Consider the following 19,762-nt stretch of genomic DNA (forward strand, 5'->3'; position numbering starts at 1 on the left):
TAAGAAAAAGCTGTTCTAATCTATTATCTAAATATGAGAATATAACTAGAGCATAAAAACTATCGCTTTCGATGCGTATTTAACTTACAATAAGCAAAAGAAATTTTCATAACATTCTTCATTTTACGACTATCGGCCATTTTCGGAAACTCTGTTGGTTTCGTTTCGATCTTCAAATAACCAAAATTATGTTTGTTATGTTGGTATGCAGTGATTTCGGCTTTTTTTACTCGAAGTAAAATAAAAAGTGCTGTCAATGTCAACCTTCGTAGCCCCCATACGAATGACTTCTGTCATATTACTAATAATTTGCATTTCGTTGTTTTAAATTTATTTTCGAGTTATATTATTCAGATGACTTTTATGGCTTCGGCAACCATTGCCATTGGTCCGGGGAACGGGCTGCCGAGAAAGCCCAAAAATAAAAAGTTGATACGTTAATATGAAGTCCATCAGTTCAAGGGATGACTTTAGAGATATAATCAATTCGGGAATTGTTTTCTCGCGTAATAAGATACGACTCGACCAGGTAAGATTTTTCTTCTTGCTGAAAGTCACCATCAGATATATCGGAGCGGATGAGGTATTCACAAATATCTGAACCATGTAAATTATGTATAATGTAATCAAAGTGTATGTTCAGATATTTTTGAGCGACCTTGGTGGCTACGATATATATCTAATGGCGACTACACATTCATAAAGCAAATGTACAGTCAGTATGAAATAGATAGTGACGGCTAAAGTAGCCAAATATATCGTAATATAACTTTGTTGCCATAGAAATAATAAAAATGTGTTCCGATATATTTGGCGATATATTTGGGTATTGGAGAGACCAAAGCGGCTGAGCTTCCGTGGCTCGGACACAAAGAGAATGGGAGAGGATCGTGCCGTACTACAGCTACGGTGATGCAACGACCCAAAGTGAGTCCTGGCCTCCGACTCCAGATCACGCCATGTTTCTCGGTCTTGCGATAGCTCTCGCCAGTCAGCATGGCGGAGGTTGGGCAGGTCTAGAGCAACTACGTCGTTTCAGCGGTACCTAGGACGTCCATCGGCTGTCTCCCACTTCGTTGTCCCAAGTACGCTCTCGGCACGATCCTCTCCCATTCTTAAAATTCTACCATTGCCTTGTCAGTACATTTTAGAAATTACTAAATTTGTCAAAAAACAGCCTCAGCTTTTTCCACTTCACGATGAAGTGGTCAATAAGCAAAGGCCTAGCAGGAAGCCACTGCAGCTACATCAACCTGCGCAGAAGCTGAAAGTGTCCCAATCAAATGTGTGTAATATGGCTGTAAAAATATTTAATAGAGTGCCAGATGACCTCAAAACTCTACCGATATGTAAATTTGAAAAAAAAATGTTTCAGTGGTTACTTGGGAAATGTTTTTACTCTGTAGATGAATTTTTTAAATGACATTTATTATAATTTGTTAATTAATTTTGCTTATCTTATACCTACTGACTGAATTTTAATTTTAATATTTAATTTTACTCCCCATGTACATAGCTATGTAAATATTTCTACGCCGATGCATGCCGGCAGAATATGCTGACCTAACACCTTTTACTAACCAACATTGTATGTACCATATTCTTGGAAATAAAGTATTGAATTGAATTGAATTGAATTGAAAAAGACAATACGACCTAGGGGCTGTCCATAAATGACGTCATCTATTTTTGACGATTTTTGCCCCCTGCCCCAAATTTGAAATGACGTAATTTATGAATAGCCTCCTGTGACAGTGTTGCCACTCTCAATATTGTTCTTAGGTTCCGAATATGGTAAGTTATGTAATTAGCGTTTTATTTTTGTGTAAAACGTTGTCATTTTAAAGCCGTACTTTTGGCCTTATTACAAAGGAATAAGGTGCAAAAGTGTAAACATATCTTTGGCGTCGACTATTATTATACTATGTTATACTTATTAAGCCTCCTCCACACTCGTGCGCGAATCGCGGCGTGAAGCCGCGAACGCGAGTGTGGCGTCGATTTTCGCAGACAGCGAGAGGGGGCTTTCTGAAACTTAGGAACGTAAACTAGTTATGAATAGAAAGAGCACGAAATAGTCAATATAATACGTTTGTTGAAAAAAAAAGTCTACAGACGCTTAGGCGCGAAAGGTTATTGTCTCATAGAAAATTTGAATTTCGCGCCTTTTTCTACCGACAAAGTTGTTGGATAGACTTTCATATAAAATTAAAGAGTGGGCCTACACACTTCGCTGTGACAGAATGTGAAAGTGTCACCAAAACTGTCAAATGACTACGATAATAAGTATTCCTTTTATAATGCCACTCCACACTATGCCATTCTGAAATTAAATAAGAACGATAGTCATGCGAAATTTTTATTTTTGTAGTGGGTCATAACGTTGACGACTGACGTGTATAATTTGAACATCAACCAATATTAAAATAATGTTGGAAATTATATCAGTTATTTTTAATTAGCTATCATTCACGCGCGCGTTCATTTCGCTCAGACTTGGCCGCACAAATATTTGGTGCGAGCGGGACGCCCGCGCACGTTCGAATTGGCCTGTCACTTGTAGCAACTTGTAGTTAAGTACATACTTACCTACATACTATCCACGCGTCCTTGGCACGAACTCCCGCCACCGCCCGCATTGAAACTGTACCCGCGCGCCGCAAGGAAATGTAATCCTTAGCATTAGCGCACAGAGTTCAAATTTGGTAGTTTCATTTAGCGAATTTGTTAAATTGCTCTTATTTATTACATTGACCATGTTTTAGTGTGATTATGTATTGAATATCACTTTGAACGTTATCAGAACAAAGTCTGCTAGAAATTATATCTATAACCATTTTTTCTAGCACGTTTAAGGCGTAAATATATATAAAAGTGATACAAATAATATTGATGTTGGATTCTCGGATAAATAGCTTAATGAAGTAGTTTTATGGTAATTAAATCAAAGACTTAATTATAACTTTTTTTTTATATCAAGTTACGACGTATATCCGTGAGGTCCCGCAATTTATTGAATTAGTTATTTTTCGTGTAAATATTTTGACCGATTCCATTGTCGACTCATTATATATATTATTTTCGTCACGTTTACGAACTAAAAATACTATTACTATTTTTAACAAACAAGAACGGCTCTTTTTTTAAACTATTTTTTTTTACCTACTTCCGGAGGGAAAGTTGGTTGGATTCGAAAATAAAGTATCTTAAAATGATCTAAAGAACAGGAATAAAAAAAAAATTGCCTATTACTAATTAATGTTTAACGTAAGCGTATCTTTCTTGGGCTATAAGGTTGAAGGGCAATGGCGGTGCATAAAAAAGGTGTGCAGGCAAGTATAAGCTAAATAGTTTGGCTTTTCTTTTCTTAATTACTCCATGAGCTGGAAGAAAAGTGGCCAGCTTGATAAAAATTAGGCAAGCCAGTGGGATTTGAGTTATATCTATGGATGCCTGATGATGAATTCTGAAGGGTCATTGGAGAAGGGCTGACATTAGTACCAATAAGCTTAACCCTATACCTACTATACGAGTAGTACGAATACCTAACCTAATATGCTCAATTTCCGAGGAGGGAACAGTTGAGAGGCGGACAGGCCAATTCGAGTTATAGTTATTCGATCTGTTTCCGATATAATGCTGATCTGCCAGTGTCAAAACAGGCGTTTTTGGTTGAAGAAATGTGTAAAGTAACATTTGTGATGGAAAACGTCCAAAAAATGTGTAAAGTGACATTTGTGATGGAAAACGTCCAAAAAAATGTGTAAAGTGACATTTCTTCAACCAAAAGCGTCACTTTTGACACTGACAGATCAGTATCCATAGAAGTAGCATCCTATAGAAGTGGTGTGCGCGTGCCTCCGTGAGGGACAAAACATACGCAATGCGACAATATTAAAAACACGTTTTAACATTCCTGACAATATACCAAAAACAATCTACGTAATTCGGTCGGGTTATTTGTTGCCCACCATAGCCCATACTAACAAAAAGGTGGGGAACAAACAAAAAGTGAGACTGACAAGGACAAGCAATAGTACCGCTTTCTCTGCTACTCCTACTGAAAGTTCTATAAGTGTATCTCGTTCGGTCATTTGGCCACTCCCCCGTGTCTTCTCTATGTTATTGTACCTCTATGTCAGTATCATATCGGAAACAGATCCAATAACTAAAACTCGAATTGGCCTGTGAGTACTCGAATTAAAAAGTTGTATGGACGGATACCGCGGCACGCATTTCCGATTAAGCCATACGGCGACGCCAGGGATATATTAGTGATATTGATATTATCGGTGACGTCAAGTTTCTGTCGATATACAACGCTCATTTCTCAATAATGATCATTTTCCAGCGTGATTCATGTGTTTTCATCTAAATGAGTCAGTCTGAAGCGAATTTCTTTTGATCTTTATAATGGATAATTAATTCTGTTTTATTATTACAGCAAACCTGGACTGGCAGCTACAACGTTTCTAGACTTCGTGCAGATGATATTTTAATAAGTCATGTTACTGAGAATTCATATATCTCGTGCAAACATCATACCATCACCATACCATCATGCCATCCTAACTGACAACTGTTTATTTTGCATTTTTAATGTCGATACATATTTTTTTTGGTCCATAGTCAATGTTTTTCGTAATTGCGTTGTGCTTAATTAAATATAGCACTATTATGGTATAATTATATATTGGTTTTGGGTTTATAAGCGAGTGACACCAATATGCCAATTATTCTACCGTACGTTACACAAATAAATTGTGTCAACCAAGTTGTGTATCTAGCCAGTGTTGATGTTACTGAATACCTGTCACCGACGTGTCATTTACGTTTTCTGTGTACAGTCACCAGGTGTAATATTTTACACAACGAAGACCGCAAAAATATCTGACCTGATCTTATTTGTAGAGCCATAAGAGCGTGTCACATATTTTTACGGCCTTCGAAGAGTAACATATTATTGCAGGTCACTGTACAACCATTCGTGGAATACTTAAATAAATCCTTATTCGTTCCTGAATTTCTAAGAATTGGACGGTTTTTAGTGATTGTTAGCAGCAGTTATTTTTCCTTCTTTTAATTATAATGTATTTTATGGCATCGACAATAATGTGTTGCTAAGAGACTCCATATTTGTACAGATGATACTGTGTGTCTGTGTCATATTGTATTACGTCAGAACTTCCTTTGAGGTTTATTATGTAAGCAAAAATAAAAGAAACGCATTAAATTAATTTACTTAAATAATATTGATTTTTGTAGAATTTCATTAAACAGATATTACCGACTATTCACTATGATGATAGTCGCTTGTTTTAAGTGTTTAAGGATACAATCTTATTATCTTACAGTTACAGCCGTTTTCGTCAATTCGATTACAAATTAAGATTGGACATATCTTAATATAATTATACTTATCAAAATGTAAAAAAACATTAAGTACTTAAGTCTTATTTTAAATGAGGATTTAGGTACTTAACACTACTTCACGAACATGGAACATAATGTACCTGTCGTAGTCAGATCGTATAATCCGCCGTATTACATTACGGCTAGCCGTTTTCAAAAACAGGGGCGTTTTGAAATGCGGCGGTTCGACGATTAGCCGGATTGTCACTGCGATACGTTCTTCAATAAGGCGGCCCACGTTTAGCCGCTTCGTACATTGTAGAGTGACCAGTTCTTTCGGTCGCCTACGTAACCGGAGTTTGACAATGTTTGCAATTTAATTTATTTCTACCATGGTCCCACCGCACTACATGTGTTTCTTTTCCAAAACATTTCCTTCACAACTTAAATAGACAGAGCCCCGCAAGTGGGGCTCCTATTTCTGGGCGGTTTGCCCTTCGGGCATCTGAAGTTACCTAACGAACCTAACCTAATTACCTACCTACGCTTTTTTCCCCAGAGTGTAATGTTTTCACGGACGTCTCACTTAATCAATAGGTAGGTAGGTTAGGTTCGTTAGGTAGCTTCAGATGCCCGAAGGGCAAACCGCCCAGAAATAGGAGCCCCGCGAAGCGGGGCTCCGTCTAGTTAAGTTGCGAAGGAAATTTTTTTTTGAAAAGAAATTGTCCGACAAACTCCAGATTTGATGGACACCCCAGCGTTTGTCAGGCAGCGCCACGAGTGTTAAAAATGGGAACTAAAAACTGTCAAAGCGGCGGCTAATGACTCGCTGTATTACATTACGGCTAGCCGTGTTGAAGAACGTATGGCGCCGAATACATTCCGGCGGATTCTCATTCAGCCGCATTCAATACGGCTAATCGTTAAACCGCCGCATTTCAAAACGCCCCTGTTTTTGAAAACGGCTAGCCGTAATGTAATACGGCGGATTATACGATCCGACTGCGACATACCTATTACTCTAGCAAACCACACAAATTATACCTACATATTCAATTTATGCTACATTTAATATAAATATAGCATTATAGCATAGTAACCACAAAATACTATCGGACTCGCACACCGCGGGAGCATGAAAACGGTAGGTCGAATTAGGTCGCCACGTGGTGATAACGTACAGGGCCGACTGCTAGTTATTACCAACAAAACCGTCACACGCATACCAGTGATATTATGACCCCTAAACCCGTAATAATACAATGAGTAATAAAATATATTTTTTACTAGTTCGCGAACGCTCGCTTGCGCTCGTTGAGCAATTGCGATGGCAGCAAACGTATGATGCCAGTTTTTAAACGACACATGTGTTGTAGAGTTTGTAATCCTCATACGCTATGAAAGAATGGTGGCATTGGCAAATATTAACATGCGTGGACGCACGCTATACATAAAACCAATACCTTCACACATTTACACGAATGGACAGAACAAAAATAAACAGATGAGCATCACCGTAGTTCAGAACAAGGTGAAATACGGTAAGCTGCAGAGTTGGTGACTACCCCCCCACTCCTCGCTCTACGAAAATCTATGCAGAAGAGGTCACTAAATAAACTTTCCAGTTTACGGTACCTATAGGTAACCTAACTATACATATACATATTTTAAACTTGTTGTTAATCTAATCATTATAAGCTTAAGAGATATAACTTCTCTGAGGGTCTTGTGAAGTGTGCAGCAAGATAAAGATAAAAATGTTTTAGTTATAGTTCCCTATTAAGATTCTTAGAGTTATTTCACGAGTAATAACATACTTATATAATGGCTTCACGATGACAATATTACTCATGCTTTAATATAACATTGAGTAAAGGTAAATATTACAAGTTACTCACAAGAATAAGAACAGGTAGATATGAGTAATGAGGATTTCGTAAGTGTACAAGTTCTGGGGTTTAACTTTCTCGGAGTTTTTATTTCGTGACCTTTTGTCACTGGAAGCTAGTACCTACAAATGAAATACTTGTTAAAAGCCAAGCTAATCTCAGCTTTTTGTCCGAGTTGCACTCATTGGAGTCTATGGTTTTCAGTGGCGGATTTGCAGTCTTTGCCGCCCTAGGGCCCAGGCCACAGAGCGGCTACCGCGAAAACCGAAATTCGCAAATTGCGGGGATCTTTCTCTTTTACTCCAATGAAGGCGTAATTAGAGTGACAGAGAAAAATCCCCGCAATTTGCGAACTTCGATTTTCGCGGTTATAGTCCAGGGCGGCTACAGAGCCGCCTCTTTCTCAGCATCAGCACCCATCATATTGACTATATTTTGAGTTATTTCTTGTTATCATCTGCGAATTTATTGCCACAATTTGGCGTCCCTAATATCTTGTCGCCCTAGGCCCGGGCCAATGTAAACTTGAAGGTTTATTAAATGGAATTCTGCCCTCTATTACTACCGAGTTGCCAATCTATGTGCGTAATCTTTCTCAAGTATATAAACGGTCCCCATGCTATCACGTTGGGTTCGTTGAAGGAAGTGAATGGCCTCGCCGAGTTCGTGCCAGGAATCCGTACAGCGGTCAATAAGGTGCAAATTAATTGTTTAATTAAAATAGAAAGCTGGCCTCTGAGTATTACTTACTTATATGTAAGAATGTGAAGATTTCTGATGCGCGCAATATGAACGCGTGAATTGACTGGACATGCCTAAGTGTAACACGAAATTCTTTCTTTAACATCTCTATATTTGGAACGTAATTAATTTCTTATTTTAGTGAAAAGCAAAAGGCACGCAAATTTAGACTATTATTCACTTTAAAGCATCGTTCATTAATTCTATTGCAATTTATAAGTACCTATAGTCATTAAAATTTGAATATTTACCTCGTCACATTCATTACATTATCGGATTAAATATTCTATGCCTAACTAGTGAGCATTTTTAGTTTTAGTAACCTTCATCTTTCAGCTCGTCTTGCATCAAGCATATGTCATACATCGATTGCCATTCGATGTAGCCAACTTTTCTGAATAGATAGATGTGTCCGCTGTGACGTACGAAAAAGCGGCGATTCATGAAAATTCACTGTTGTGGGTATACCTACTCGTAGCTATAGCTAAAGACCGTACCGTAGTGTTTTTATGATTGGACAAACATAAACACTCGAGTCTTCCAAGTGCACAATCTCATCGTCGCTTTGAGATAACTTTACCTTTGTACCATTGAGCACAGGCAAATAGCTCTTCAATCCTTCTGAGTGCACACTGCTTGTTCAAATTGCCAACGAAGTCCTTGCTTTAGAAAAACCAACATAAATATGGCTTTAAACTTTATAGTAAAGTATCATAATTGGGGGTCATAATAAAACTGGTGAGCCTGTGACGCTACGGCTCTGTATGTCATGGAAATACAGGCTCCGCATTCAAGCAATGTCTTTGACGTCATCGGATCATTGCAGAATCGTGTCCTCATTAACATATCTCTGACATTACGGAGTCAACTTTATAGTGTCGGTTTTAATCTGTTCGAGTAACTCTATAACGTCATCAAGCTGCCGTATAAATCTAAAATTTATAATTCCAATGATGCAAAACGTTTGCGTCACAATAAAAGTGTGTTTTCTGGGTCATAAACATAATATAGGTTATCGCATCTATTGTGTACGAAATGAGGTTAACTAGCTGATAGTTTATGGGGACATGATAGTTTTGACAAGTGGCAGACGGGATAAAACAATTAATGTAAAAACTGGAACATGGATAAATAAAGCTGGGTATACATACGCACACTAAACGCTTCAATCGTAGGTATAACCGCCAAGAAATTTTAGAAAACTATTGAGGGCGCCACTGTCACATATTTGACGTAAACATGGCAAGAATTTAGTAAGGAATTTTCATGTTCCGTATTATTTAATTACCACTATTTTATGTCGCTCTATATTAACGACCTTTATCATCCTGTACCGTATCGATAATAAATTTGGTTTAGTTTCCCTTTATCCGCAATCTAAGAACCGATTGGAGTCCAATACAAAGTTTAAAGAGGACAAAGTCAGTGGCCCTGAGGTCTATGCCAATTATAATATTGTCAATGAAGCATTGTTTTCGGCTGCCTAGCGACGTTTCCTGCATTCGGCTATTTGTATGAGGACGTCCGTTTCCTTTGCAAAAATCTGCATGCGAATACGGCGCGTGAAAGCGTTTTGTGCCTTTCCTGGCGTCATTTTGGTGCATAATTTCTAAGCAGTATCGAACTAAAAATAATTTAAGCATTCCAATAGTATGTGGCTTACGAATACACTTTTATTTGGTTTTATGAAAATGTCGAATGATTTCCGGTTGTCATTTCTAAATTTTGAAATTGTAATATAATATATTATTGAAAAGCTTGCTTGTAAAGTATTCAAAAAGTAGCGTTCGTAATTTAATAAATAGTTCTGGTGGCTCATTTTATTTTATTTTAAACTGATCTCAAGTGATACTGATAACTGATCACTGAAATATGAGCCGCCCACTCATATTTCATTCAAAAGTCAAGAGTATATACGTAAAAAATAAATGTGACATGATTATGCGTAATTAATTTGACATATCGTACGTACAAAATTAAGTCTTCATTAGGCTTCGACCGAAATGGTTGGCTTTTATAAGTTAAGGTAAAATAGTCGTGGTAACATTAAAATTATAGAATTAAAACTTTTTCTAATCATTATAAATATAAACGCTCAAGTTATCAGCCGTCTCACAAGTAGCTAATAAATCAGAAGGGTACGGCGTTTCAATTAGTTCCAGTGGGTCGAAGCAATAAACCGGCGGCCTTCGCGAAGCCTGGTAACTTCTAAGTAGTAGGTATAGTTAAAAATAATAATAAAAAAAAATCAATTACGACGAAGTAAGTTGGGTCATAAAGCAGTTTAAGTTTAGAACGTTTCTCCTAGGCTGTTGGCGACTGGCTGGCGCGCGATCTCTTTCGTGCATGTTATATATTATTTGTAAAAAGATTTAGGTACTTTTTGGTTCTGATTCCATTAAGGGACATAAAGCTTCATTTTCTCATTGAACCCTTATCCGCATATAGGGGTACTTTTCTTCCGTGAGATAATAAATAATATCATTACTAATATGCCCATAAACATATAACAATAGTGACTTTTAAAAACTATTTTTTTTTATTCACACTCATCGTAGATAAATTACAAAATGGAATAAATGTTATATTATAAAGAAAAAGCTGAAAAGGCAATCTCGGCCATTAGAGAGTCGTAACTTTTTCTGTTGTTTTAAAATCTGTGGTCTCATCAAATAAATCAGCAGTAATGTTAACATATAAATCTGGAGGGCTTCAATTAGCGCCAGTGGGTCGCAATAAGCGTGGCCGCGAAGCCTGCACGGGCGCCGGCGCCGGCCGCTCTTGACCTGTCTTCAATGACAACTCCGTGGAGAAATTTCTAGACACGCACGACCTATTATCGTGTCTAACTTATATAACCCATTGTTTTCATAATTACTTATGTCATTAACACAGTAACTATGCTCTTTATTATAATTTATAATTTACAAGAACTAAATGGCGATGTTTTCTTTATCAAAGAGAGTTAAATCGAGCACTGAATTCCGAATGATTAATTCTCCTTTAATAATAGTGCAGTATTTTACACCGTTTTAAAACTAAGTGTACCTATATACCTAATGGACTTCTTAACATCTTAACAGACCCACGCCCCACTTGACGGTATGTCCTACTATAGTATACCTAGTTAACACAATAATTTAACATGACAATGCTAATCTGCATTGAACAGTGAAATCTGGTTAAATAAATGATTTATAGGAATAATTTTGTATGCTTGTTGTTTATTCACTTTCCCTTTATTTTCCTATTTATTTACCGCTTATGATGATTGTAACTTTGTTCCACAATTACAGAAGTACCAAAAATTCAACCAAATTTCGCGATTCAGTCAACTTAGTATGTCATATGACTCACCTAAGTAGAAGGTTGAGGGAGCTGTCATTCCGTGTGGTGGGCACGTCTTTGACGCTGGACGGTTCGCTGTGGACCCCTCTCAAGGAGAAGGAGTTCCTCAACTGCCGCGGGATGGCCGCCAGAAGCCCGCTGCTGTTCCTCCTCTGATGCACCAGGCTCTTCGAGCGCGTCAGCTTGTTAGACTCCAAGTCGATGGCCTGAGGATGTAGGGAAACCTCCTCTCCGCTTCTAGAAGTCGTGCTCGAAGCTTCGGTCTTAATTATAATAGGAACAGTACTCTTTTCGTCTCCTAACAACTTGTCCCAGGGCGAGCCATCCTGCCCATCCTCCTCGGAAATAGTCTCGAAACTTCTCGGGCCGACCGACGATGTAGTCTTGTCCGACATGGTAACGATTTAATAAACAGGTAAGGGAGCAGCGGAACGTAGCACTACAGACACCAAATGGCACTTCGTCACTTTGGGTTTTTAGTTTCTTGGCAACACTTCACTCTTATCATAATATCCATTTGTAAATCATAATGTTTGGGGTAGAAATGTTGACACTGAAACAATAGAAACGTTTTATTAATAAAAGAATGTGATAAGTATTATGCGATTGGATTGATAGTGTGTGTAAAGAAAAGATGTACGAAGAGAAACACATGTGTTTTAATAAACTAGGTATAAAACCCATAGAATAAAAAGTTGTTGACGAACTTCAATGTTTTGGAAATCGTTAGATAGTTAAATCTCTATGCCCTAATCATACGTAATAGTATGCGCTATACTATGTCATTCTACTTTAATAACCGCAATTTGTCTTTTTGCAAATTACGAACTAAAACGTAATAAGAAACCGTTCTGCTCGAAAGCCAACATTTACTTTCGTGAGTGAAACCACCCACTTTTACTTAAGTTTCGTACAATACATTTAAACACCTATAACAACAATGATGAGAGACTGTCTATTTATTTGTGACATTTATGTCATATTTCCCTTTAGTACCGTTTGGTAACCAAAATTTCGTAACCAGCTACAGAATGGGAATCAAGATTCCCAGTTTGTAGCCGGTTACGTATTGGGCCAGCGTGTTACCGTTTGGTAACTAAATTTGGTAACTAGCTACAAAATGGGAATCTAAAATTCCCTGTATGTAGCCAGTTGCGAATTGGGCCAGAGTGGTACCGTCTGGTAACTAAATTTTGTAACCGGCTACAAAATGGGAATCCAAAATTACCTGTTTGTAGCCGGTTACGTATTGGGACGGAGTTACTGATCGGAGTTTATTCTACCAATTCGAACGGTGTACATACGAAAGCACTTCAGACTTATTGTCATTGCATACGTTTATTTTAAGTTTTACTGATAATTTCTCGCTGACTGTACATTTTATCAAAACTTGTAAATACCAATTGTCACCACTTTAAAAGTTAGAGATGGTTTCCCAAGACCATTTTCGAGTGACAGCAAGCTGCCTTCACTGCCCCATCTTAACTTTCCACCCTGTATACAACTTAATGAGCCACTTCAAAAGTTCCATTTTGTAACCAGTTACAACGCGGGATATTTTTTCCCGTTTGGAAGCTGATTAACTAACCGTGGCTACGAATCGGTAATTCAAAAGTCCCATTTTGTAACCAGTTACAACCCGGGATTTAGTTTTCCCGTTTCGAAGCCAGTTACCAAACGTGGTTACAAATCGGTAATAGAAAAGTCCCAATTTAAAGCCAGTTACGAATTGGCATTTCTTTCCCGTTTCGAAGCTGGTTACCAATTTTTAGTTACCAAACGGTACTAAAGGCATATTTCTGAAAGGTGTTTGCTGAAAAATGTGTTCCGTTAATATAACACAAGGCTTTCTAACCATTTCTGTGTAACCCACTAATTAGCTTGTTTAAAGAGAAAGGCACAAAGCAGGCATTGCTAATAAGTAAAGGTCTCAGCTAGGCTTAGCCATTATATATTTACACTGGGTTTCACCTAAGTATTTTTAAAAGAATTCGCTAAACAGATGAATCTATTAGGTATATAGTGTATTTCAAAACATATTTTTATGCCGTACTTATATTTTTTATACCCCCCTGTAAAATAATGAACAGCATCAAAGGACATCGCGTTCACAATCATCCGGGTCCATAATTATTTGAAATTATAAATGCCTATTGCCTATCTATAATAATAATGACAAAATCGTTTAAAAAAGTAAAGGAAATATAATCCAGTCTAAACTCCAAAAATATGCTCACTCAGAGCCACCCTGAAATAATTGCAACACGGTGCCAAAAATACTAGAAGATTTTATGATTTCGTAACACATATTGTGTAGACGAAACTAGTAATCAAATTTCTAGGTAATCACATTTTAACATTCACCAGGAGCATTAAATTATTTCATTTAAGAACGTGAAAGTATCATTTCGCAACGACTCTTTCATAACAATGCTTTTTTGCAAAGTCATTGTTATTTCTCGGTCCATTATATAGAATATTTTCTAATCTTATTAAATGTTGATGATCACAGCAGTATAGGCTTAACTACAATTTAATTGCCGGAGTGATAGCCACCGACATACTTGCGAAAGTGATGCATGTTTCTACCGGCCATTTCAACTATGCTTAATGATAGCTGGTGACATGGCCACCAGCACTCTGCCAGCCACCATCATTTTTGGTACACATTACTTTGTTAAGACGAAAGTTCACGACCGCGCGAAACCGTTTTTTCATCCAAACGTTGTCTAATTTTATTTTTCCTCCGAATATTCACCTTATATTATAGAAAATATTTTATATAACAAGCTAACTATGCTTCCATAGATGCAGGTGCAGCTGATATGTATCAACTCCTAGTCATGTAAAGATAATGTTTATTTATTGCTAAGATATGTCGGCCATATAAGAAGTTTAGATAGCAATGTCACGTGCTATTAAAATACTGTATGGAGCGCCTCTCTAATGCGCAGATACTAATTCAGGAAAAAGGCTCAGGAAAAGTGAAAGCATGAAGCATATTACTCACTTAAGACGTGGAAAGACTTTATATTTAAAACTTCGCACGGGTTACACAAAACCTTAGCAAATTAATTATACACCTTAAGGCCTGTGCACACCGGCTGCGTGTGCGTGACGTGCACGTGCGCGTGCGTCGTTGTAGTATACAGATCCTTATGAGAGACGGCACACCGCTTGCGTGACGTGTGCGTGTGCGGCTCCAACAATTTAGCGCACGCACACGCGCACGTCACGCACACGCACACGCAAGCCGGTGTGGCTCGGCCTTAAACCTTCCTCAAAAATCACTCTATTAATAGGTGAATACCGCATGAAAATCCGTTCTCTAGTTTTGAGTTTATCGCGAACATACATACACACAAACAGACAGACGCGGCGGGGGACTGTTTTTTAAGGTGTAGTCATTTAGGTTAGAATAACAGACTGATTCGCAGCCACTGGCGTGCTAATTAGGTGCTTGCGTAAACACAATTATTTTGGAGTAAGTATGCTCCGCTGAGCGGTGTATTCAGAAATGTTAGTGTTAATATATGATAGGTACCTATTAGTCCAATAGAAAATCGCACAAGCGTATTCAAACCATAAAATATACGTAACTTAATTTTAACAATAGCCGATTCGTTATAGAGTTCAAATTGGTATCATTTATTATTTTTTGTTCACCACGGCGGATATTTGAATAGAGTCCGCCTTAGCTAATTTTGCACCGACTTGAAAAATCAAAGAGTGTCGTTATAAACGTCACATTTTCGTAGAACTTTAACATCAGTGATGACATTGACACACTTTGTCCATTACCAATCTAATTCAGTATTGGTAAATCAGCTTTGTTTGTTGTTTCAATATCTGTCAGTACTACAGTTAGATCAAGTAACGTCTGTAGCAATTTTGATAGTTCACGCAGTGCAAGCTTAGAGGATATAACCAAAATGAGAAGTCATTAACAAGCGTTCCCCTCTGTCGAAAATAGGCGGCCAATGGTCATACATATTATATGGACTGACGTTTATCTGACATGGCCATTTTTACGTCACATAAGATACATTTGTCATGCCCCTCCCCCGCAAAAATCAGCAGACTGTTTTGAACCGAAAATTACAGACAAGGCGTCTCCGTTTGGTTATATCCTCTAAGAGTGCAAGTGTTATTTTAAAGTCAAACTACTATGAAATTATGACGTACTATAAATAACACTCGCACTGCGCTGTGCTGCCCTGTTTCTTGGTCTAACTCTAAGTAATAGTAGGTAGATATCAAACATATATTTTTCATAATACATATATTGTGGAGTGTGGAGTAATGTACGTTACAGTTGGTTACAGCTTACAGCTATCTTCACTGTTTAGATAAATAAACGTAATGTGCAGTTGTGCACACATGTCTTTACCTAAAGTTCTGGGGAATAATTAATTTCATGAAAATTTCCACACGACTCATCGCGGAACGAAATATTTCGAAACGCATTTATAAGAAGAACTGTTCTACACTTTTGTGACTAATATACGCCTTTCATATAGACAAAAAGCGACCTTCTCATGTTCATATCGAAATTAGCATTTTGTAGGTTGTTAGTTTGACACGAAGTGGCTTAATATGCATCATCTCTGTCAAATATTACGTGTAAAAATATCACGGTTTGACCTAATATTATTCTTTCAAACTCTTTATCTAATCTCTAGTTGGTTAACTTACCCTATGTGAAAAAAATAGAAGAGTCTAATCACGCTAAGTTTGTATGCCAAGTGATATGTAAAGTATAGAGCTTACAGGGAATAAATATGTAAGTATGCATTCTTACTGCCAAGTTTGTGCATAATTAGCGTGGTCAAAGTCTCCTTAATTGTATCTTTATGCCAATGTCATAATTTATAAGTCCACAGTCAGTGGCATAGCAGGTTAGCCAGAGAAAATTTAATCTGTTGTAGAAGGGAATGAGTGTAATGTTTTGTTCTTATTTACTGTAACCTAGGTATTCGTATATGTACACAATAATAGACAATACATTTGGCCAGCCAGACTATAGAGTTTTGTCGATAATAACAGAATTGTAGATTGATAAGCGCTGTATATTTTATTTAGAATGACACATGCATGTAATTTTTATAGATGAATAGGCCGAAGTTAATACTCGTAAACCACCAACGACAGGACAAATAAATGGGGTATTCGGCATGCATGAAAGAATATGAATGTGGACCGGAAAACGTCAGAATCAGTAACTATATACTGGCATATTTCTTCTTTGACCTGGTTGAGCATTCGACAAAAACCATTGTATCCAAGACCACGGGATTCTTAATAACTATACGTGTTTAGAGACCGATTTATATTGGTTAATCTGTGCTTTGGTTCGTTGATGGTTGGAATAACCCTTGGCTCGTATTTTAGAACGGCGCGTCTGCCAAATGTACCGACAGCTCAATCTGGGTCAATGCTCCAGAGACCACTGACTCGTGGTCTTGCAAAAAGGTGTCTGATACTCTTACATGGATTATTAAAAAAACTATTAACCGGAAGGCTATTGTGGAGTCCATTATCGTGACTGTTCTCAATGACTCACCGGCAGCTTCCAAAATGGCGATTTGAGCTTGGGTGCTATTTCACTTAGTTTTTGATAGGTAGTAACATTGCTAAAATAGTGAGTTGGCTGACATATAATGGACTATTTACCTTATGTATACTGTAACAGATCCTAAGAAACGCGGCTTTTCACAAAAGTGGTATTTATGGTCTTGTCATGAGTCGTCTTTATAACAAGTCGAATTGGCCTCCTAGCCGTGTTTTGACTCTACAACAACGCGGTACTTAATTACGTTAACGGTAGTGGGTGATATAATATAAAAAATAAACATTGTTAGTCATAAATATTTAATAAGGCATATTGCGAAGTAAGTTATGTCAGCCTTATAATTAATTTCCTATAATCAATTAAACTATAAACCTACAGTTATTATCGACACTTAAATGGCGCCGATAACCTATAAAAATGCCTAGACCAAGCTAGACACGACACTTATTGAATCAACGCTTCACTTAAACCAGTATCGGGTATCGTCTTGGGTCGTCCCGTTAATTTTTCGTCAAGTTCTTCAATTAGTCCTATTCTGCTTTCGTCACTCATGCTACATTCGTCACAATCGTCGGTGGCTTTCAATGTAGCATGAGTGATGAAAGCAGAATAGGACTAATTTAAGAACTTGACGAAAAACGAATGGGACGACCCAAGACGATACCCAGTATCGAATTATCGATGCCATCTGCATACACGCATAAATGTTACGCATTTTGAGGCCAAGATAAATCTTATTTATGAATTTATTTATTTTATTTATTTAATCTTTATTGCACATAAGGAAATACACTGTACAAAAGGCGAACTTAATGCCATTAGGCATTCTCTACCAGTCAACCTTTAGGCAAAGCAGATAAGTTGTAGGCTGTGCAAAAACATGTAGTATAGATGATACAATTAGGTACCTGTACGAGCACAATACAATCATAATAAATACACTAAAATAAACATACATATATATAATATATATAAATAATATTGTATTGTAATTTAGTAGTTAGCTAGGTTAATTACTATAAGCTCTGAGATAGGTATCAGATTATTCTTTTATTGTCAGGCTATGAGAGACTAGAAACAATGCTTGCTCATCAATAATCTCTGCAATTATCCACCTTTTCATCGACGATTATATCTGCACCTCCAGTACTATTCTGAAATAAATGCTGGAACTCAGATTAATAACAGCTGATAGCGAATCAAATAAACCGCAGTCCACAGTCGCAATCCAAGAAAATTGGCATCTTGCAAAATGTTTATAAAATGGTGTGATTTAAGAGGAAAATCTTTTGCATAGCTGGTTTCCGGGAAAACTCATAAGTATAAATTATTTTTCTTATTACATATTCATTGTTCCAAGCAACAGTGGTGAAGTCACGTTTGAGAGAAAATTCTAGGCCAAACATTCAAGTTTACAGATGTTTAGGTATACTAAAAGTAAACTTTGCACTGTGGTATGTGACTTTTAATAATTTCCCATTTGTGATTACGCCTATCTATCTCGTTTATCTTGATTTTCGTGTTTTTAAAGAAGCTACTAAAAGTATGCCAATTTGATTAATGCATTTTCCAGAAAGCTGGATGTAAAAATATTATAGGTAACTAGTACTTATAGCAAAAGTCTGTCTATTGATGTCAAATTACCGTACGGTAGATTTGAAACATGGCCGTATTAAATAGTTATAAAGTCATCAACGCAAAATCATAACAGCCACAAACTAGATCAACAAGATTGATATGTTTATACAGGAAAATTCTCATCCATCATTAACAGTTATCGGGATAGATCGAGCATTGATAAATCGTTTGTTTACCAAAGAATTACCAGTCAGTCATAAAGGATGCAATTATATATTATCATAGCTATCAGATGTAGTTCCTCGTGGGGTTTAATTCCAATCAATTAACAAACGGGAGATTTGATAGCTTGTATAAACCAGTGTAACAGTCTCTGTATTGTTGTCATAGACTTAGAGATCACATTACGCTGGTTCTAACAGGAACTGAGAATGCAACCCTAAGTGTATGTGCAGCTGAAACGTACGGCGGAAAACGTGAGGTGTCACACAATACTTACTTGTGTACGGACAAGGGATCTACTCACGTTCGAGCGGTTTTATTTATTTTTTATTACAAAAATAATAAGTAGTAGGAGGGAAAATGGGAAAATGCCGATGACAGGATCGAGTGAACAAAACGAGGGGAGGCCTTTGCCCAGCAGTGGGACACCTGCAAAGTAGGCTAAAAAAAGTAGGAGGGAAAAAGCCAGAAATAGACACTACGCAAGTCAATATATATTTTATCCCTTTAATGCGCAATGTAGGTTACACATACATAACTTTTGACCCATGGATTTCGACGACTTGATTCACCTTCTTGTCCTAGTTACTAATTACTTGTTGATTTTTTAGAGAATCCACCAACGTTAGATTAGAACACCTACAATCTAAGAATTTCCAAAAAAAGTTAATTAGGTAGGTACTTATGTTCTAAATTCCAATTAAAATTCGATAATTTTTATTATGCAAATGATCATAACATGTTTTAAACACTTAGGATTTTAACTATCAATAAAATAAATATTAACACGTAGGTAGTGTAGGACGTACCTACGCCAGACGTGCTTTTGACTTCAAGTCGTGCGAGATGATTTTTATTGGATAATAAAATTTTATGGCCCTCTCATGATCATGACACCAATCGTTTCTTTAAAGTTTGTTGTATCTGATATTCGGGATTTACAATATAAAAAAATATAAAAAATCTCGTTGAATTCCTAAAGTTACAGAAAGAAAAAAGAATATGAGACGAAAGAAGTTTATAATATTTTTTAAACAAAATATTAAATTAATTACCTATA

The 19,762-nt window shown here is 37.0% G+C and overlaps 1 protein-coding gene and 1 long non-coding RNA gene across 6 annotated transcripts in view; one reads left to right on the plus strand and one right to left on the minus strand.

Annotated features, from left to right (window-relative positions):
- The window catches only part of LOC134667223 (uncharacterized), a 470,671-nt gene that overhangs the window by 164,753 nt on the left and 286,156 nt on the right, over positions 1–19,762 (plus strand). The window lies entirely within an intron of this gene.
- Positions 1–19,762, minus strand: part of LOC134667150 (G protein-activated inward rectifier potassium channel 3-like) — a 72,117-nt gene that overhangs the window by 32,503 nt on the left and 19,852 nt on the right. For all 5 annotated transcript variants that reach the window (XR_010098612.1, XM_063524451.1, XM_063524448.1 and 2 more), the window contains exon 2: positions 11,340–11,883. Coding sequence is in view for 4 of the 5 variants with exons in the window: in XM_063524451.1 (XP_063380521.1) it covers positions 11,340–11,725 (386 nt within the window). In the remaining variant the exon portion in view is untranslated. The remainder of the gene's footprint in view (positions 1–11,339; positions 11,884–19,762) is intronic.

This window comes from Cydia fagiglandana, chromosome 9, assembly GCF_963556715.1.
Source record: "Cydia fagiglandana chromosome 9, ilCydFagi1.1, whole genome shotgun sequence".
In the NCBI taxonomy this organism is placed as follows: domain Eukaryota; kingdom Metazoa; phylum Arthropoda; class Insecta; order Lepidoptera; family Tortricidae; genus Cydia; species Cydia fagiglandana.